This window comes from Microchirus variegatus (genome assembly GCF_963457635.1).
Source record: "Microchirus variegatus genome assembly, chromosome: 14".
Lineage (NCBI taxonomy): Eukaryota > Metazoa > Chordata > Actinopteri > Pleuronectiformes > Soleidae > Microchirus > Microchirus variegatus.
The window spans coordinates 257,609-280,260 of NC_139815.1; the positions used below are offsets into that span (position 1 = coordinate 257,609).

General features: G+C 38.9%; 2 protein-coding genes across 4 annotated transcripts; both read left to right on the top strand.

The window, feature by feature from the left end:
• The first annotated feature begins 1,521 nt into the window (after positions 1-1,521).
• On the top strand, positions 1,522-6,251 carry LOC310936626 (uncharacterized protein). Its single transcript, XM_083900709.1, has 10 exons — positions 1,522-1,608; positions 1,812-1,986; positions 2,284-2,462; positions 2,541-2,756; positions 3,608-3,926; positions 4,065-4,198; positions 4,292-4,531; positions 4,801-4,962; positions 5,038-5,127; positions 5,791-6,251. Exons 2-10 carry the CDS (start codon positions 1,812-1,814, stop codon positions 5,962-5,964), a joined length of 1,689 nt encoding a protein of 562 aa, XP_083756835.1. The 5' UTR covers positions 1,522-1,608; the 3' UTR covers positions 5,965-6,251.
• Positions 6,252-7,435: 1,184 nt separating this feature from the next.
• pir (pirin) lies at positions 7,436-22,488 on the top strand. Of its 3 annotated transcripts, XM_083900714.1 has the most exons (12): positions 7,468-7,541; positions 8,311-8,468; positions 9,263-9,359; positions 10,047-10,139; positions 11,913-11,993; positions 14,853-15,059; positions 15,582-15,666; positions 17,134-17,178; positions 18,455-18,537; positions 20,241-20,307; positions 20,399-20,524; positions 21,032-22,488. In XM_083900714.1, exons 3-11 carry the CDS (start codon positions 9,267-9,269, stop codon positions 20,515-20,517), a joined length of 873 nt encoding a protein of 290 aa, XP_083756840.1. In that variant the 5' UTR covers positions 7,468-7,541; positions 8,311-8,468; positions 9,263-9,266; the 3' UTR covers positions 20,518-20,524; positions 21,032-22,488. The 3 variants fall into 3 exon arrangements, with proteins under 3 accessions (XP_083756839.1, XP_083756840.1, XP_083756838.1); XM_083900712.1 differs by having other exon boundaries at positions 20,399-22,488; XM_083900713.1 differs by lacking the exon at positions 8,311-8,468 and having other exon boundaries at positions 7,436-7,541; positions 20,399-22,488.
• The last annotated feature ends 164 nt before the right edge of the window (positions 22,489-22,652 follow it).

Sequence of the window (22,652 nt, forward strand, 5' to 3'; positions counted from 1 at the left end):
TATATATATATATATATATATATATATATATATATATATATATATATATATATATATATATATATATATATATATATATATAAATATAAATCCTGATTAAACCCACCGTCAGATCCATCGCTGTCTTAATGCTGAAGACTAAAGCTGACACCAGACACTGAGGCAGGTTTTTAAAGCCCTTTTTTTCCCTTGTGCTTCTACTTTGTATGAATCAAAGGGGAAGTACATGAAGGGACACTGGAGGAGGAACCCATGTCAGAAGTGGGAAATAGATGAAGATGATGGGACATGTCGTGGACACTTCGTCAGAAAGCAGAAGTGAAATATGCAGATACCAGGCAGAAATTGAGTAACACAAGGATTTTTATTGGAATGACACTTGAACTAGACTTTCTTCTACACTCATGATGACTTCCTGCTTTTGCTGTAAACATGTGTTTGTGTCAGTCAACATCAAGATATTGAATCTTGCACAAAGAAAAGAGGAAGTATTAATAATGAGGGGAACCACAGGAAGAGAACGACTTCCTCTGTAACAGTCGAGAGTGAAACATCACCTGATTTATTATTGTTAGGTTCATTTATGTTACTCCAGGATAATTAACACTTCATTCACAAGCTAGATAGATAGACAGACAGACAGACAGACAGACAGACAGACAGACAGATAGACAGATAGACAGATAGATAGATAGATAGATAGATAGATAGATAGATAGATAGATAGATAGATAGATAGATAGATAGATAGATAGACAGACACAGACAGACAGACAGACAGACAGACAGACAGACAGACAGACAGACAGACAGACAGACAGACAGACAGATAGATAGATAGATAGATAGATAGATAGATAGATAGATAGATAGATAGATAGATAGATAGATAGATAGATAGATAGATAGATAGACAGATAGATAGATAGATAGCTGGTCAAAGGTGTTGGAGAAATAAACCCTAACCCTGTGGATTATAGTTGTGTTGACTCTCTTACAGAAGTTTATCTCACAATTACTGACCTGGTTCCTTTAAATGTGAACACACATGACTAACGTACAATAACCTGAACATGAACCCTAACCCTAACCCTAGGCCAACGTGGCCGTGTTTGTCTGTGGGCAACAGATTTGACATTGTCCAGTAGTGTACATTAGGTTATGCTTCAAAGAAAAATATACTTATATTTTTGGAGGTGAACAATTGTGCATGAATTCTTTATTCAGAAGTGTTTTGACTTTGTAGGAACCTCCTAAGAACATCCTTCTTCTCTGATGTCACTCTCATCGACATCTTTAAGATTAAAAAAAATAAATAAACTTTCTGTTTTGTCGACACACACAGAGATGAGTTGCGTGGCTAATTTTACACGAGCACACACACGCTGGCTATTTCCAGATTTTCCCCTGTTGAGCTTGTGAACTCTAAAGCTAAATCTGTAGACGGTACTGAGGTGGATTGAGTTACATGACAGAAAACATGCCACAGGTTCTGCAGTGTGTGTCAGAGTGGACACACACACACACACACACACAGAGAGAGAGAGAGAGACCACGGTTCCACCACAGGAGACGTCGACAACTCGACCTGGTCCTGAAGATTCACTGGTACATTCTGCATGTGAAGCTTCTGCTACTAAACTAATACACTTAGGGTTAGTGATGGAACTATAGAGCTTTACCAAACAAAATGAAGTGTATAATGTCCTTTCCGTGTGTGTGTGTGTGTGTGTGTGTGTGTGTGTGTGTGTGTGTGTGTGTGTGTGTGTGTGTGTGTGTGTGTGTGTGTGTGTGTGTGTGTGTGTGTTCAGATGGTGACAGTGGATGTGTTGATCGTGGGGGCCGGCCCTCATGCCCTGACCCTCGCGACCCTGCTCTGTCGTCCAAAAACTCCCGACGACTCACTGAGGTCTGATCCACGTCCTGAAACATGCAGCAACAGCTGCTCCAGTGGCAAGAAGAAGAAGCAGAGGAGGCCAACGACTGGTACGATGAGCCTGATTAAGACTTCATCCAGGAGCAAGTTTGAATATAGAGCGAAAACAATTTTGTTGATAACTGACATGTTCTTATGAAGAAACGCTCAACAGTCTGTCGATCCCAAGCTCTAGGAAACAATGAACACTATACTTTGTGAAGGTCATATTTACCTGCAACAACGTAAAAACAATCACTTTATTAGGTACAGAGGACATTTAATAACTTGGTGAGGTTGAAAGTGTTCCTCTTTGCCATCATTTTGAAGTCCGTCATTGTTCCGTTCGCATGTGTCTCTGTCTACAGAAAGGACGCTGGAGGACGAACAACCGTCAGTATCGAGGAGCCCTGTTTCCCCCCCGCTGAGTCTCCAAGTGGTAGATTCCTATGGCGAGTGGACCACTCTGTGGGAGAGCCAGTTCACTGCACTGAGGATCCCTCACCTGCGCTCACACACACTGGTGCACACAGACCCTCTCAATAAGGTACATGAACTCAAAGACACCGATTGGTGATTTTTTTACAGCACGAATATGAACAAGTTTGTGCGTTTTCTTTGACAGAGAGCGCTGCAGGAGTTTGTCATAAAGAGTGATCGTTCAGCAGAGCTTCACTGCCTCCCTGACCAGGTTTATATTCTGGATGAAAATGCCTTTTTTAATGACATGCGACTTGGCAAGAAGGAGAAGAAACGGCTGAACATCACCTCGACACTGAAGAGGAGTTTGTCCTTCAGTCTGCCAGGAACCAAACTGAGCGTGGAGTTCTTCAGAGATCAGGTTAGATACACAGGGAGGATTAGATTAGAAGTTACAATACTCTTTAGGCAGCCTAGGCTCTTTTTAGAATTTTACTTTTTGAAACATAACATATTTTATAGCAATTTTTGGTGCCAAAAGTAAAAAAATTCTCACTTTTTTTTATTTTTTTTTAAACATATTTTTTAACATTTACATTATTTTAGGACACTTTTTGGTCATAGTTTTTAAACATATTTTAAAAACTTAAAGCTATACTTTACCTTTCTTGATACGTGCTTTCACATGAGAGTCTCCAAACACCACAAAAGTCAGCAGATGTTTGTAACACAGCTCTGTCAGAGATGCGACAGAAGACAGACAGGAAGCTCGGCCAATTATTTTATTCGGTCCGAATTGCCTAATTGGTCATACTTTGATCATAATAATATGATAAATAATAATGATGAGTTTCAAAACCTGGTGGGTTTATCTTATGTTTTAGAGTGACATATGCTTATTAGGAGCAATTTAAGATTACAAAAGAAAAGTGTAAAAATGCAAGAAAGGTATGTATAGCTTTAACATCATTTTATAGCAGCTTTTCTTTGAAACATAACATCATTTCAAGTTCAAGTTATGATTGCCTCACTTTTTTAACATATTTGAAAGATGACATCATTTTCGGACAGTCTTTGGTCACAAACGTAGGAGTGATGATGACGTGACAACAACACGAGATGGAGGAAGTAAATAGCTGTTGGTTTTGGTTTGTGTGTGGTTCGTTTACCATGAGATGGAAACTGTTGGAAAATCCAGCAGCATGAGATCCAGAAGTGAGATCATTGCTTTTATTTTTAGATCTCTGACTTGATGGATGTGAACTCCTGCAGGTGCAGCGATACAACCTGGACAGACTGCTGGTGAAGGGAACTGTGGAGCGCATCGTCCCTGTTATTGAGCCCGGGGAAGAAAAGACTGACAAGAAGAGAGTCAAGTATTTTCAAGTCCAACTTCGAGAAGGCATCGCCTTAAAAGCTCGTCGGGTCGTCATGGCGACAGGACCGACCCGTGCCTCGATGGCAAACATCCCTTCGTGGGTCAAAAGCATTGGCGAGAGCTACCCAGAGGAGCGTTTGCAGCACACTGTGCGGCTCATGCACTGTCTGTCAAACGCAAAGCAAGAAGAGGAAGAGGCTTTAGTCCCTGAAGGCAAGTCAGGTGTCAAATGTTTTTGCTTTTATCTAGTAAATATAAAGATAATCAACATTGCTTTGCAAGAATAATATGAATTGTATCCAACCTGAGGTGTCTGGACCTCTGCACTCAGCAAGTTCTCTGTGTGTCTAGAGTTGTGTGTGGTGTGTGAGAGACGGCAGAGAGTGATGGTCGTAGGCGGAGGTCTGACCAGCGCTCATGTCGTCTCGCTCGCCCTGCAGCGAGGTGCCAGTCACGTCACCTGGGTCATGAGGAAACACCTCCAGGTTCAGTGACACGCAGTGTGCAACTGCATGTGAGTTACTGCAACGCTCACCTGTCTGCTCCCCCTTCAGTCTGCTTCACTGTTTCCTCTACAGCTGAAACAGTTCGACGTGGGCGACGTGGAGAGTCTGGTGGGCCGCTACTCGCACGTGGAGCACGGCATCAAGATGGACGGCCAAGCCTACCTGCGACAATTCTACGGTGAGCGGAATCTTCACAAGCGGCTGGCAATGATTCGCCAGGCAAGGAAAGGAGGGGCCGTCACACCGGAGGCCTACATCCACCTGCAGCCGTTCATACTGAAGGGACAGGTGGACGTGAGGACATACTGTCAGGTAACTGTGGGGGGAACATTGGACCCTTTCTCTAAAAAAGGGTTCTATGTTCCCCGCTGTTCACCCAAAAGGACCCGGGGAACATAGGACCCTAACCCTACCCCTTTACCCTGGAGCTCCACACCCAGGCTTCCACAAAGTGGGGAACATAGGACCCTTTTTTAAAAAAAAAAAAGGTCCGATGCTCCCCGATCGGGGAACATAGGACCCGGGGAACATAGGTACGACCCTGTGAGATTCCATATGTGAGACGAGTCCTAACTGTCCAGGTGAGTGAGGCCACCTGGTGCTACAGGAGCCAGGACTGGAGTCTGTCCCTCAGCACTGGAGACCGCTGGACTGGAGACATGATCTGGCTCGCCACTGGCTGCAAACTCGACGTGAACCAGGACCCGTTGCTTTCTGAAGTGATCAAGGATTTCCCGATTCAGGTAAAACAATGTAAACATGTGAAAATAGACTGTTTAAGAGACTCATTAAATGTATCTGCTGTGTCCTCCATTAAGGCGATTGATGGCTGGCCATGCATCTCTGAGAGTTTACAGTGGGCAGAAGGTTGTCCACTCTATCTGATGGGGCAGTACACTGCTCTTCAGGTGCGTCCACTGCAAGGTTTTTATAACGAAATAGGCAAAACTAAACTGAAGTAAATAAAAACTGGAGTTAAAAACTAATTGAAACTGAATTAACAAACTAAAACTAACTTAAACTGGATCGAAAATGTGCTTAGTTTTTGTATTTGTAAATGTATTGCATACGTAATCCTTTTGGGTTCATATGAAGTGTATTTATTTTGAAAGGTTATATTTTCATACATAATAAAAATCTTTTTTTTAATGTGTGACGTGAGGTTATGCAAGTGAAACATCTAGTTAATTGGGTTGAGCTGATTCATCTAAGTCAGGGGTTCTCAAAGTGTTGATACCTGAGGCCAATTTATGAACCCAACATTGGACTGAGGGCCACCAAAGGAAAAAAAACAGAAATAAATCCCATTTGTAATAATTTTAATGACCAGATACACTTAAATTCACCATATAGAAACCAGGTAAATACCCAGTATTTTTGTTTACACTTATTGGTCTGTATCCAGTAATGTCCAATAAACATTTAACAAGATTAGTAGATCTCGCCTTGCTGGGTTTTTATGACACAGAATACTTATTATGGGAATCACCATAAATAAATAAAAGAAAACTAACACTAAAACTAATAAAAATGACACATTTATTTCACTCTTTCTTTGACCTTTCTCACAGGTTGGACCTCATGCAGTAAACCTTGCAGGAGGACAGGCTGCCAGCACGAGAATCGCTGAGGCCATCGTGCGTCACAGGCAGCAGGACGACGGCGCTGCGTCTGAATTGAATGGGGAGAAATCTAAAACTAAAGAATATTACATTCAACAAATGCAAGGACTGCTGTGGCTTTAACTGAGACTGCAGGGAGTTTAATCCTCTGATGAAACTGATCTTTTTAATCTGTTTTTTTTTTGCTCCTGTCTCGTGGCTGAGGGGATATTTGTGACCAAGAGTAAACCTCCTGCTCTGGTCTGATGTGATATAACAGGTTCATTGTGAGGTCTCATTCCCTCATAGCATGACTGTGTGTGTGTGTGTGCAGTAAGTGTGTGAGTCAGCTGCTGATCAGCTCTTATTATCACTATTTATCAGCCTCTTCAAAACTGATGACTATGTTTCACATTGGGCTTTTCCTTGGTATTTAAATGGCATACTTTTATACTGTATATTAATGTTCATTTGAAGCAGTACCCACGGGTTCTGGAAATATTTCACAATAAAAGCCTTGCTGTTAAATGAATGTATTCAGGGAAGATGTTCAATGTTTTCTTTTTTTCTGTTGTTTTTTTTTTTATTGTTGCTGTGAATCATTATAAAGATTTTTTATTTTTTTTTCCATACCTGCCTTAATCTTTACAGCAGGGGTCTCAAACTCAGGTGCCTGTATATACATATACATATACATATATGTATATATAGTTCATATTTAAAAAAAATTGATGATGCAAATTGAATCTGTAAAGCATATACTGTATATAAAACAAGTTAATGTCAACATTTTATTTTTGGCTTTGGTCATCACCATTTGTCTAGCTCTCGTGTCACCAGGGCCTGGTTTTTCAAAAGGTTTAATCCGGATAAAATTGATCTGGATTTGGTAATCTTTTTTCTTTTTGTTATACAACAGTGATGTCATTGCCATTGCTTTGTTATTCTGTTTTATCATTGCATGCATCACTAAAAAAATAATTTAAAAAAAGACAAAAGTTGAAACATTAAATTAAAAAATTTGACAAAATTTGAAACATTAAAATTAAAAAAAAAGACAAAAGTTGAAACATTAATTAAAAAAAAATTTTAAAAGACAAAAGTTGAAACATTAAATAAAAAAAATAAAAAAGTTGAAACGTTAAATAAAAAAATTTGACAAAAGTTGAAACATTAAAATAAAAAAAAGACAAAAGTTGAAACATTAATTAAAAAAAATGAAAAAATTACAAAAGTTGAAACATTATAGTTTTTTTTTTAAAGGACAAAAGTTTAAACTTTTTTATTGACAAAAGTTGAAACATTAATTTAAAAAAGACAAAAGTTGAAACATTAATTTAAAAAAGACAAAAGTTGAAACATTAATTTAAAAAAGACAAAAGTTGAAACATTAAATTTAAATAAAAATTGACAAAAGTTTAAACTTTTTTTTTTTAATTGATAAAAGTTGAAACATTACATTTTTGAGGAAAAAATGACAAAATTGAAATATAATTTTTTTGTTGTTGTTGTTTTTAAATGACACAAAGTTTAAATGACCCACAAACACAATCCCCCACTTTTTTCCATAGTCATGTTCGTGAACAATGACTTGCACTTTTCTCCCATGAAGCCACGCCCCCTGAGTGACGTCCATGTTGTTATCCACCTGAGGAGCACGAGAGCAGTCAAACCAACAACTCTTCTCAACATTCACGGGGAATTCTGCTCGTTTACATCAGGTACGTGGATGTTAAGCAGCTAAGTAGATGTTCAATATCTCAGTCACTTCACCCTCTGCGGTATTTAAGGTCGCTTTCGAGGTTAAAACGCGGATTAAAGCTGTGTGTTCTCCGCTTCAAATAAACGATACACCAACGTGCCCGAGAAAAGAAACCGCGTCACTTAAAATACCGTTTTTCAGTCAGGAAAAGAAATGTCACACAGTGAAAATACATTTCCAGGAAAGTGACAAAAACAGCGAGGGCTGAATGAGCTGAGTTGTTGCGCTCTGGTCTCTGAGAACTATGTTTTCAGCACAAGTGTCGTGTCAAAAAAGTGATAGACAGCCAGAAACTGGACCTGTTCCAAGCTGTGTCGCGCGAATTCTGGCGATTACAGGTGCTTTTTATGTCAATGAAACCGTCCTATACAAATATTCTGTCTGTGTTTGGTTAAAAATGATTTACAGATTTTGTTTTTTTGTTTCGTTGTTGTTGTTGTTGGTTGAAATACAAAAGAAATATGTGTTCTCGTCTGTTTAAAGGGACACTGTGTAGTATTTATGGGTTTATATAACCCAAAATCCACTTTTTTATACATATTATGTGCTCCTGCATTGTCTAGTCGCTGTATAATAGTTTTTGTTTCATTTTCGTAGTGTTTCAAAAAGTCATGTAAAATAACATGACCGTGGTTGCATAGTCACTGTTAGCAGAGAGACGCCATGTTTCTACAGGAGCCTGTAAGGACAAACGTGAGAGAACAAATCAAGCGTCTCTTTACTTGTAGCTGAAGTCCCGCCTCCTCTCTCTCCACTTCGTCTGCTACGGCCGCGGTAGCTCCGCCCTCTCCCTCACCTCACGGACCTCATCTACTGACACGGAGAAAGACGACGAGGACGACATTTGACCAGCTGAGGACACCGTAGCGCTCAGGGAAGGGAGGGGGTGAGCAGAGGAGCAGTTCTTTGTTGTAAATTTCAGCCTCTCCTCTAGATGGCACTATAAACTACTTACTTCACCTTAAATACAAAAGAAATATGTGTTATTTCTCGTCTGTTTAAATACATGTGAAGGGCTTGTACAAACAATAACATTCAGTATTCCAGTTGCCAAAAAGTGATTTGTGCTACAATTTTACCAACTCAACCTTTGTTACTTGGTGAAATGCCTGTCAGGGCAGGTGTAATTCCAGTTGCCAAATAGTGATCTGTGCTCCTACTTTGTGGATGAGGGGATATTTTTCTGTCAAAATCACTGGGTTTCATGCTAGGTGAATCTATGTCATACATTATAGCCACTCAGTCCCTTTTACCTGTTGATTTACCTGTAAAGGGCTAGTGCAAACAATAACCTGCAGTATTCCACTTGCCAAAAAGTGATTTGTGTGCTAACCTTGTGGCTGGTGGAAAGTTTCATTTGAGGTTTGACACATTTCAAACATCATCGCACTCCCTTTTACTTTTACCCTTTTACCTATTGATAGTGCAAACAATGTCCACTATTCCATTTGCCAGCAGTGATTATCAAAGGAATTTGTCGATTCATTCAGTATTTAAGTTTTATCCCCATTGATAATATTTTAATTTGAGTTCAACAATGTACCAGAGAGGTGAATTGCACCAACACCAATGAACAATGGGTGCAAAATATAATGTTATGATTGTGTGAAAGAACAAGAACAAGTGATTTTAAACACCATTAGCGCATGTTTGATGCTTAATGGTGAATTCTTTCCCCAGTGCAATGGACGTGAGGAAAGTGGAAAAGGCCGTTGTGAGTGTGGAGCAGTCAGAGGGTGTTGGTGCTCACGTCCGCAGGAGCATCGGCAGGAAGGAGGTAAGTCAGTCACCAACATGTTTATGTTTGATCCATAGTTTCATCATGTGACCCAGTGTCTCAAGCACCAATGTCAAATATTTACCTGCACCAGACAAATAGGAAACAACTCTTTTTTGGTTTGATTTTAGTGTTTTCATACATTACAGTCCAAAAACATGTGATATGGGGATTAGGTGAATTGGTCACTCTAAATTGTCCATAGTGTGTGAATGGTTGTTTGTCTCTATTTGTGACCCTGTGATGGGCTGGTGAACTGTCCAGGGTGAACCCGCCTATCGCCCTATGTCAGCTGAGATAGGCACAGTACCCCCTCAACCCTCTCTGGAGGATAAAGCGGTAGATGATGGATGCATGTTGTAAAATGTGGATTGGTCCAAACCTCAAGTAGTAAGAAAAAAAACACCCAAAAGCCATTGATCGATGAATAGTTGTAAAATAAAGTAATTTCTTATATTTTCAATGGCTTCATCGTCAAATCCAGCCACACAATACTAAGCACCCTTTTTCATATTTGATTTAAGTGTTTTCTAATGTTTTATATTGTAATAATATATATATGTTTAATACCATATATATGGTTAGGAGTTGTGACTCCTAACCAGTGTGAAACTGTAATTCTTTCTTCCATAAACACACCTTTTTGTTTTCCCATATTGCTTTTCATTAGTCGTTTTTTATTTGCAGCTGAGGAACCTGGATCCCTTCCTGATGTTGGATGAGTTCAGAGTGAGCAAGCCCTCAGGTTTTCCAGACCATCCTCACAGAGGGTTTGAAACGGTACAGTTCATCTTAACCTAATACAGCTAAAAACAGTATGTATGCATTACAACACAATGAGCTTAAGACGGGGTGATTCTTGGGTCATGAGCTTCACCACCACGACCCACTAAGCTGCGATTTCGATTACATTTCTAAATGAATTGTTCAACCCTAATCAAAAACACACAGATGTGTGTCATTTTAAATATCTTCATCATCATCATTATTATTATTATTATTATTGGGCTTATAAACACAATATTTGTTAAAAGCACAAATCCCTTTCACAAGAGAAGCTGTATTCTTCATTGTGGGTTTGAATAATAATAATAAATAAAAGTAATTTGATACAACATGCATATAGCTGGTTTATATTACCTACTATATTCAGTCATTATGGACTGACTAAATAGTTTAAACTATTTAAACTAAAAGTTTGAGAGCAACTTACTTGATTCACAACACAGATACTCGCTCGCACGTGATGAGGGGCTGCAGAGCGGTGCACCTGTGCAGGTACACAGAACGTAACGGTGAGAAGAGGATGATACCATTTTTTAGGCGGGGGTGTTTTCATTTTCATTAAACAACGAAGTATGCTTTGCACATCATCTAAGCTTATCAAAGAGGAACAAAAATTTTAGAATAACATTTTCTTACTCCAAGTTTACTCCAAGTTTGCACCTCTAAAAAGGGGCTAGTGGCTTAAGATGTGATCTGACAACTAAACTAAAAGAAAGGAGCATAACGATTAAAACATAGGACCAATATTTACTGCAGAGGATCAAATTACCTACTTTTGTCACCAGATGGCGACAAAGGGACGCCGTGAAGAGAGGACATTGACTGTGCTACTTTTCCACAAATGAAGATTTGGGTTTATATGGAATATCAGAGGTGTCAGGTTTATTACTGTATATTATACAGTGACACAGTAATGTGCATAACCTCTTAAGGTCAGCTGAGAAAAAAGCTTGGGTTGAAATAATCATTAAAACAAGGATCCATTGAAAATATTAGCAAACATCTTAGGGAATAACTTTAATGATTTTTTTGAAAATGAGGAAATGAGCATCATGATTTGGCCTGATGCACTTTGACAGTTGGAGGGATTTTGAGGTGACTTTATTTAACAAACAAAAAAACATCTACCTTCCTAAGCAGCTTCCTAAGCTCCGCTCATGGTCAGAATCGCAAATAAGAAAATGAAGAAGCGAGCTTCACTAAAATCAAATTCCATATACATCACCATATCCCATAATTATTGTTACATGTCTCTGTTGTGTGATGTTATCAAACTTTATAAAAGAAGGAGAAGAAAGTGTCCTCAGATCACCAGCTCCAGATCCTTGAAAAGTATTTGATTTGGCAGACGCAGCTTACATCTCCCAGTGAGGGAGGACAGGTTCAGGCTGCACTCCCAGCATGCATTTCAGCAGGTGTGTTTGCTCACGCTCACATGACTTTTTGAAATCACACAGCTGTGGAGACAGATCACAGGCAGCTCGTCGCAGGAGCCTGTGATCGCAGATGTTCACCTTTTAACCCGTGACCTCACATATAAAACCTTTTTTTTTCCTTCCTGACCACAGGAAATATGGTGCTTTTTTTTGCATAAATTGACAATGCAGTCCATAAGTATGTTTTGTATGATTGTATAATATATACATTAGTATTTTGCAATAAGCAATGACTGAAGAAGAACAACTCTTTAAAAAGTCTTTACAGCCATATTATTCATCATGTCCCATGATACACAGTAACGCTGTGTGTGTATGTGTTTTCCCTCAGGTAACATATGTTTTACAGGGAATCTCAGCCCATGAAGACTTCTGTGGCCATTCTGGATGTCTGAAACCTGGAGATCTGCAAGTACGTGTGTAGAAATTGGTCTTATAGTGTTTCAAAGAAATTCAAGGTATTTTCATATTTTAAGGCAGGGTTCCTCCAAAAGGTCAGCTCATCAGCAAGAACTGCAAATGCCTGATAATGAGCCATTCATTTGAATCAATTGTCTTGGAACAAGGAACAAGTAAGGTTTAAGGTTATGGGCCAATTCCAATTCCTATCTTAACCCTCAAGCTCAACCCTTAATCTTAACTGGCCTCAAAACCAAGTGTTGAGGGTTATTTTGTCACTTAGAAATGGGACACCCCTTAAATGCAGATACGTCTTCAGACTGTAGGGGGCAGAATAACGCCAAAGCTGCGTCCAGTCTGTCAACTCCAAAAAAGAAGAAGAAGAAGAAGACATTTACGTCAGGATTATTTATTCTGATCCGTTTGTCAGTCAAGTTATTAGGTTGTCAGTTAGTTATAAGATGATACTCATACAAATATTCAGCTGACAGTTACCACACACCACGACTTATTGAAAAGTAAACCACACCGGCCGACTATTGACAAAAGATGGTCAAATAAAAATAAATGTTACGCAACAATGACGTCAGTAATCCATAATATGGGCCTAAACTAAGATCATTTTTATATCTCTATTAACAAAGAAAATACTTCATTTGTATCGCACTCGCTTCGCTGCTTTCGGCGCCATCTTTATTATGTGAAAACACGCAATGCATTCTGGGTAGCCCTTGCTCCCAAGGGTGGTCTCGGAAAATCTCAATATTGAGGGTGATACAGCCCTTAAACTTGACCCTCAGCTTAATTTTTCTGAGAATCAGGACAGAACTTGCACTAGAGGGAGTTTTTGAGATTGAGGGTTAAGCAAGGAATTGGAACCCTTTCACCCTTTCTTTCTAAGGAGTTGAGGCCTGTTCCTAGACATAGTGTCAACATTCATCCTGAGTGATCTGCTCACATGTGGTGCATGAAAAACACGTTTGGAGGTGGTTCGAGGACACGTTGCCAGATTCCTGCGTATACATGAATCCAATCTGTCCACTATGTTGATTTTTTGTCCCAAAATGTTAACATTTGTTTCTGATGATGAAAAAAATATATTTTTTTAAGTTATAGCAGTGTGAGTAGAGCTTTGATTCACTTATTTTGAATCCCCTTTATGAAAAGACTGATGCTACTCTCACGTTTTACGACATATGAATATGAAGCCACAGACTGTGATCTTCACACAAACACTGTAAATGGAGGATGTTATTTGCCTGGATCTTTTCCTACAGTTCACAAAATCTTCTCAACAGCAGTAAAACTGCAGTGCACGACACACAACCAACCTTTGCTGCTGATAAAAGTGGTAGACGAAGAGGTTTCCTGTTTTTCTCCAGACAGAAGAAACACATTATCTACCAGAGTAGCTGTAATCAGTGAGTGTAAATGTGGTAGAGTTCAAGGACATTGCTAATACATGCTACGATAATCCATATGTACACACTTTACATTGACACATTATATTTATTATTCATCTATTGTCATAGAACCTAATAAACACTTATTTCATGTTTAAGTCTATCTTTTATCTGCTGCTCACCCTTCATTATATTTAATTTCCGTGTGTTATTTTGATTCCGAAGGAGCAAATGTGACAATTTCTCCCCCCGAGGGGATTAATAAACTATTCTGATTCTGATATGTTTACAGCTATATGTACTGTACTATAGCAGAGCAGAGGACGCAACTTAAATCCTCTCGGTAAACAAACACATTACATATGCATTATAATGTTGTGCACTCTAACACTAATTGGATATCATGCCCTGGGGTTAGTTTCCTGTGTTTTTAAAGCTGTAAAGTGAGACACACACACACACACACAGGCTGCTGACTCAGCTTGAATCTGTCAGCTGAGTGTGCTCACACACACACACTCACACACACACACACCATGTGGATCCTCTGGTGGGAGAAGCAGATGCTTCGACGCCTGCCTTTGCCTCCAGGGAAAACTCGGCAAAGTCTCAAATTAAATGAAATTAAAAGAGAGAAAAAGATGAATTCTTAGATTCTGTTTTATATCAGTGTAGGGAAAATATATTGTATTTTATAAATGATGACTATTTAACATCCAGTTATGTAACAGTTGCAATGAAATCATTTCAGCATGACTTGTAGGTTATCCAGAGAGTAAATATCCCAGCATGCAGCATTATGAACACTCACAGATGACTTACTGCATCAACACAGAGTGGAAATTTCCATCTCCAAGCAGAAGCTCTTTAACCGAACTTCATTTAGTCCCAGTGTTTAGATTCACTGCCTGATTTAAAACACACGTCATTTCGTCAAACTAATCTTACTAGTTTTGTTTTTTTTTGCTTTGAGCAAAGTGTTGGACCATGTCACTGAATTCTTATTTCCTGCCGCATCACCAGTTGTTTACTTTATCATCTTGTTTGTTCCCACGTTCAGTGCCGTCTTCTGGATTCCATCATGTGTTACTTTTATTTACTCTTCCTTTGGTTCTTGGTCTCCTCTCTTCTTCTTCTTCTTCTCCTTCCTCCCTGTTTTCTCTCAGTGTTTGTCTTCTTCTCTGATATTCTACTCTGTATGCTGTACCAATGCCTCCCTTCTCTTTCACTTCCTTCCATCAAACATCTCTCATGCCCAGATGAAGAAAGTCTGCTGTTCGGCCTCCATAAATCAAGGCCCTTGTCTAAAATCCATTAAAGTGGCTTATTCCCAGGCTATGAAACCAAATTATTTTATTTTAAAGCAATTATTAACCTACATAAATGGGTAGCACACTCAATTTGTAACACACCGGACCTTTTACTATGTTGTATACATTATATAAATCCTTCCTTGTGTCCCTCCACAGTGGATGACTGCAGGGCGGGGGGTGGTCCACGCTGAAATGCCGGTGTCAGAGGAGCCGGTGGTGGGACTACAGCTGTGGGTGAACCTGCCGAGTCGAGACAAGATGGTGGAACCAGCGTACCAAGATCTGAAAGACTCACAGGTCCCTAAACGCAGCCAGGGAGGAGTTACAGTCGCTGTTATATCTGGAGAGGCTTTAGGAGCAAAGGTGTGTGTGTGTGTGTGTGTGTGTGTGTGTGTGTGTGTGTGTGTGTGTGTGTGTGTGTGTGTGTGTGTGTGTGTGTGTGTGTGTGTGTGTGTGTGTGTGTGTGTGTGTGTGTGTGTGTGTGTGTGTGTGCTTGCGCGTGCGCGTGTGCGTGTGATTATTTTGTCAAATAAATAATAGTTTGCAGCCCGATATACAACTCACTGAAAAAGGGTCTGAGAAGGTGTTTTTTGTGCACCTAAAAAATATGATAAAAAAAATACCCATTATATCTAGTTTACATGCTCAATAACAAAGAAATATCACTTATTAAATATAAATACCTGAGTTTTTTATGCTAATAGTGGTGTAAAACTTGTGAAATATATATGTGAACTGTCATAAAATAGATGTAAACTCACAAAATGAACTGTGGAAGCAATGTAATCCATAGTAGATTCTGACGTTGATTTTAATGCCACAGAATGTTTTCAGTTTGTGTGTTAGACTGTAAATATAATCTTCTTCTTTGTTTCCTCCCCATAGTCTCAGATTTTCACGAGGACACCGACCTTGTACCTGGATTTCCGGCTGCAGACAGGAGCCCTGCATGTGCAGCCTGTTCCCCGAGGTAGGGATTTGTTTTGAATAAATCTCATTTTATAGCGATATTCTAAAGGAAATTGTTAGATTTTTTCAGTTCTAGTGTTGACCAAGAATGTCTGTCATGGTATTTTCTATATTGTATACAACACTAATTCATCTGTATCGTCCCGTTTCTGACTTGTTTGTTTGTATCACCTGTTATTCCTACCACAGTTACTTCTTCAGCTAAGCCCTGATCATGCAGTGGTGCAGCAGTGATAAGGGTCCTCCCTCTAACAGTATTTTGCTGTGGAACGTTCGGAATTTCACACACCGGTCTTGCGTTATATGAAAATTTAACATCATAAAAGATAAATAAATATAGTTTTTCTATGTGAACTGGTTTTTACGACCCAGGACTACACTAAGTACAGGTCTGAAGACTCTCAATCATTGCTGGACAGGGGTGGATTAGAGAACACCAGCTCAGCTGACGTCGTCCAACCTGCAGCATCTTTTGTCCTTTTTTTTCCACTAATAAGCGTTTGATTTACTTTAGCCACTGTCATGACATATGTTCTCTTTCTTTTTTGTGGTTTTGATCTTAATAATCTAGTGAGTAGTGCTTTGTTTCACTTGAGAAGAGTCTCTTGTGTCTCTTTTCCTGTCTCATGACACACAAACACGTTGACATCAGACACATCTGTGCAGTCAGACAGACGGACTCACTAAAAGCATCATTTTGTTCTCGCAAACAGACGTGATGTCAGTGCGTATTTGAACATAGGAAACATGGAAAGGCCAGTCTGATCTCACTTGTCCAGATGCAGAGCGTGCTGCAAATTATCTCCCATCTTAAGCTGCTGTGTCAGCACATTCAGTCCTTGAATTTGAGGAGAATTGGTGCTTGAATTTGAATTTGATCACTGTCAAGATGTGAGGACTCAGTCAGCAAGTTTGGGTGCTAACGATACATGGTCCACGATACCAATAATATCACAGACGATCATATCGCAATACATCACGATATCTGTCCAACTGAAGAAAACAGAACATCAGTGAAAAGTCAAAAGTGCAGGATTTCTCTATTTCTTCAGAACATGGAGATTTAAGTGCATAAAGTCTATGTATTGAACGTGAATGGAGAATCTATTAACTGTAAACTCCCTCTTCTTCAGCCAGGGTAACTTCCACCACAAGAATAACCAGTACCTATTGTCATAGTGCACGAGGAAGGACGACCATATATCACCAAATCCATATTTTGACCCACTCCTAACAACAAGTACCTAGTGAAAACAGTCGAGCATTTATGTATTTATTTATTTATTTATTTAACCAAAGAGTCAAACATTACCCTTAGTCGATGATAGACACAGCTACAATAATTAGCACAGTTGTTAAAAACTGCTGCCCCCAGGTGGTCAATAAAGTTATTTCAAGTTTAAGGTCAGATACTTTTGATACTACTTTTTTTAATGCACTAATTTAAGTATCTGTGTGTGTGTGACAGGATGGACAGCGTTCATCTACACATTATCTGGATCCATTCATGTCGGTGAGTGAAGAATACCTATTTTATTTTTCTTTTCTTTTATCTTTGCAGTGTCTTGTCTTGTGTTGTCTGTCACGTCAGAGGAACACGAGAACAAGAAGAACTCACGGTTTCCTGGGTTGTATCAGTGGCCTCTTAGATCACTCACACACTCTTCTTCTCACGCTGTTCTTCCACAAACGTTTGTGCGTGTGATCTCCGTCCAATCGCCGTTTCCCCTTCCCGCATTTAGCCAAAAAGGCCCATGTGTTCCACTTTAAAGCCTGATGGATTCATGCCGGCCGGGGCCACGAAACAATGACGTCCTCACGCGTCAGACGAGATCAGCTCAATTTAAACACTTACCCGGCATTCACTGGAAAAGAATATGACACTCTTGGGTATAAAATATGACTAACATCTGGCTTCAGATCAGTCACCTATCACACCATGTAAAAACTACGCCCTGTTGTCTCATGTTCCTGTCAAACTTTGTATTTCCTACTTATTGGACAACGTCATGAGAACAAACCCTGTCAGACAGTTTGTGTTTGTGCTGATTTAATTGTTCTCCGTCAGTGTTGCACTGCAGGATCACCCAGACCAGTTGCAATTGTTGACAGATGTTGATATGATGACACGGCGCAAAGTAAAACGCCTGCTGAGATTAAAGACATTTACGTGAATTTTGTAGTCTTGGACTTGAACAAAGGCTGTCTGGCCAAACGCTGAAGCAGCTGCTTCTGATGAATGAGAGTCTCAAGGCAGAGAGTGTAAGGTCAACGCACAGGTGCTTCTATTTCTCTTTAAAGGACTCATATTATCCCATATACAAGTTAACCTAGTTCCCTGGTGTCCTGATGAACATGTCTGTGACATGCTTTGGTCAAAATACCTTAAGGATGAAGCACCACAGCAGTTCAATCACTCTGACAAAACAGCCCTGTTCATAATATGTTCGCTTTTGAGTGTCTGTTAGCTCCTTTAGCGATGTTAGCGCGCCTACAGTCGAACTGTATATAAGTATTAAAATGATTAAAAAAGTTGGTTTTGCATAATATGTCCCTTTAAAACAATGTGTCAAAACCTGTGGTAAACCTAAACATGGTTTTGGTGAATCACAAAAAAGTGAGACTTAAACTTGTATTTGCCACATAGAAGCATCTCCTCCCGAGAGTCATAGATTGCTATTTGTTTTCAAATATACTCGTCGACCACAAACCAAATCAATCATCTTTATAATAATAATATTTCAAACAGTGTTCTTCAAGGGTAAAAACTTGACTTAACTGTGTTGAAGGTCCAGATGAGGAGCAACAGGAGGTGGAGTCTCATCACACCGTGGTGTTTGGAGATGGAGACTGTGTCAAGATCAAGAACAAGGTGAGGAGGGTTAGATATTTAGTTTTAACAACAGCATTTTTAATAGAATAAACGTGGAATCACATTTAAGGTCCAGTTAAGAGGTCTGGAATAAATGATGATTCTGAAGCTGTTTGTTCTGATGTCAACAGTGTGAACTGCATACTTTCACCATGCCCTTTTTATTTTGCTTCAGGGTCAATGACAAATAAATCTTCTAAAAAGGTATTTTTTTAAAGTATCTTCAATGTAGATGTAATGCAATGTCATTTTTTACAACAAAAATGTCAGGTGGCCCAACCAAATATTTATAAAAATATATATACATTCCTAATATTTATTTTAAAATTAATTATTTGGCAACTATACCTTAAGGTGTCTACATCAGATAAACATTATTTTATTTATCATTGTGGGTTTTTTGTTTTTTTACAATAGTTTAAGATTTTTGCTCTCTGTTTTGTCAGGTTTTAAACATCCAATTTCACATTTTAAAACAGGAAAATACTTTATCTCTCTTTTCTTTTTGCAACATATGCTTCCCGTGCAGCTGGATCATTGTTAATGCTCGCCCTGTGTCATGCTCATATTGATAGTGATAGTGGATTCTAAAATGTACAAATTATCATCCAAAATGATTTAAAGTGTGTAATATCTTTAAATTCAAAACTAATAAACATTCTAGAAGTGTTGTGGATAACCTTAGAGCTTTGAATAGCATTATATAGTCACATTCCTTGCAGTTGTGCCACAGGACAATTGCAACTAAACTCAAATTAAAAAGCTTCTGTTTGGATGAAGCATTATTTTCTACCTTTTTCATGAAGTTCACAAGAACACTTTTTATTTTTTTATTTTTTTTTAATAAAGAGTTATATGATAAAAAAAAAATTCTAAACCTTGACTTCAAAATAAAGTCCAATGTTTATGGTTGCACCACCCTGATATTTAGGAAATGTTTTGCAGTTATTTTAGCAGCTTTAAAACTATTGACATTAGGGAAAAAACATTTTTCAAAAGACTTCAAACATTAAATAATTCCCAGTATTTTATTTGGAATTTATCATTATTAAAATAATATTTTTAATAGTTTTCTTAGTCTGCTCACCTGATGTCTTAGGGGTTTGAGAAGCCAAAACATAAAAGAATATAATTATTTGAATTTACTGAAAATGTATGAAAATGAATAGGTTTTATAGAATAAAGTGATAGATGTCATGAAAAGATTAAATAGTTGTTGTTGTTGTTGTTGTTGTTTTAAATAATGGACAGACACAAAAATATGCACGTCATGTCATTGACCCTTAAAAGAAACCTGTACCAGCAGATGGAAGAGAAAATATTATTTTTTTTCTGTGCTCTATTAAGTGTTCTTACTTACTTACATCTCCTGTATACAGACATATTGGAGGACTTTTGTTTTGTTTTGCTTTCTTCTTTTAAATTCATTTAAATTCTGTGTAGTCAGTTTTTCCACTTTCGTCTTCTGTCTGATGAAATCTTGATCACCAAAATGCAAATTCTACCAGCAGTTGGTTTTTGTCCAACTGATTGAGGAAAAGTTCCCAATCATGGATTTCATTGTGTCTGGTTTTTTCCGTCAGTCGTCAGAAAAACACAACATAACCTTTGTGCAACAGAAATGTTCGATTTTCTTCTTGATTTATTCCCCACTTGTTCACATCAGCTGAAGATGATGACCGTACCTCCTGTTTCCTCTGCAGGGCTCAGAAGAGTCTCATTTTGTGCTGATCGCTGGAGAACCAATCAAAGAGCCTGTGGTCCAACACGGTATGACATGGGGTTTTTTTTTTTCTCCACATGAATCATCTTTGTGTGTTAAAGGAGTCACTTGCAGAACTCACCTTTGTTTGCCCCTCAGGTCCATTTGTGATGACCACAGAGGACGAGATCAGAGAGGCTTTAAGAGACTACCAGAGCTGCAGAAATGGCTTTGAAAGAGCCAAAAACTGGAGATCCAAGATCAGAGACTCTTCATAAGCCGAGGGTGGGGAACCTTCACACAACATCTCAATCTTTGAATCAGTGCAAACTCTCTCATACACACAAATATTCACTTTTCCACTACATGATGGACCAATTCCAATTCCTATCTTAACCCTCAAGCTCAACCCTTAATCTTAACTGGCCTCAAAACCAAGTGTTGAGGGTTATTCTGTCACTTAGAAATGGGACACCCCTTAAATGCAGATACGTCTTCAGACTGTAGGGGGCAGAATAAAGCCAAAGCTGCGTCCAGTCTGTAAAATCCAAATCTTTGTTATGTCAAAACATGCAATGCATTCTGGGTAGCCCTTGCTCCCAAGACCGGTCTCTGATAATGTCAATATTGAGGGCGATACAGCCCTTAAACTTGACCCTCAACTTAATTTTTCTGAGAATCGGGACAGAACTTGCACTAGAGGGAGTTTTTGAGATTGAGGGTTAAGCAAGGAATTGGAATTCACCCGATGACTCGACTCACCTCAACACAGCTTTTTTGCTTTTCCATTAGCGATGGTGCTTTTTTAGTACCTGCTCTGACGAGGTTCCAATCGAGCCGAGCCGATACTGTGCGTGACGTCATCAGACTGCCGGCCACTGATTGGTCAGAACCAACAATGCCGAATTGTCGATCAGTTAAAAAGAGACTGCTTTGAAGCCAGCGTTTTCTTCATCACAAACCTTGCCACTGTATTTCAGTTCAGTGACTGTGTCAGACAGAGTCTAACAAATCTTTATAATGAGCTGATTCTAATGATTCATTTACGCGACACCAGTTTGTGCGTGCTGTGATGACCCCGCCCCCACATCGACAAGGTACCGTAGTAATGGAAAAGCAACCAAACCGCGTAGAGTCGAGTCGTGCTGTTCCGAGGCGAGGTGTGCCAGGACCATGTAGTGGAAAAGCAGCTTTGGACTCGAGGATGAAATGATATGGCGAAGAAATATGGGTCATAATGATGATCGAGAATCAAATCTTTTTTTAAGGATATTTTTAATCAATATTTAATCAATCAATATCAATCCTTCACAGTAAGAAATTAGTGATATCATTATTGAAGTTTGAGCTGACTTTTCCTTTAATTTTATCAAAACTTGTTCAGTAAAATTGCTTGAAAATTGACAATAGAAAATTGAAAATTGACTTTATTGATTTTAAAAACAGGAAAATTATAAATATTCAGAATATTCTGTTACAGCAGCAGGGTTTCAGGCAACTCAAATATAGGAAATAGAAATATGAGATGAAATATATATAAATAAAATGTACAGCTATACAAGAAGGTGAACTACGTGATAAAGCACGATTGTCCCTCCTGCTGTACACCTGTTAGTTCACAGCCCGGAGCATTTGTGTTTGGTCGCTGACAAACTTCCTGGCGACTTCAGGGGAAAAACAGTGATGCAGTGTGTGTGTGTGTGTGTGTGAGTGTGAGAATGTGCATGCGTGCGTGTGCACTTTCCAAGCAACATGATTCATCGGAAAGGAAAAAGGTCTCGTGCATCACCACAGCTGCAAGAACAAATAAATAAATCTCTCTCCAGGCCCTGCTGCCTGACACATGTCATTCATCATGTCTTTCAGAGGGAGAACTTTGTGAAGCCACAGCTTTGCTGCTACTGTGCGTCTGCATGCACTCAACTAAGCTAATCATTAGCCACTACACGCATTTCAGGTCAACCAAGGAAAACCTGACATTTGTATTTAACAAACATTTAGTTTTGCACCAGTCATTAATTGAGGCTGTGTTAAAAGCTTGTCCACTTTCTGTCGCAGTTAAAATGAAAGTAAACCTGGATCTGCTCACCTCAAACATTACACAAAGACTTTAAAGTTCTGCTGCTTGCCGACAAATCACTGACTCAGGTTTTTTTGGTTTTTGTTTTTTTTTAATCCAGATTAAAAACACTACTTTTATTTCATGCTCCATGTTAGTCAAACTTTATGTTTTCATCTTCTCGTTTATTATTCTATTCTATACTCTTCTGTTTTATTTGTGTTATAATTGGGCTTCTTTTGTTAAAATTGTTCATTCAAATAAAGCTGCCTTGCCTTTTTATTGTATTGCTAGTTTTCCCATTTCCGTTCAATCGTAGCTTGAACCTCTCATTTGTAAAAGACAGATTTGAGG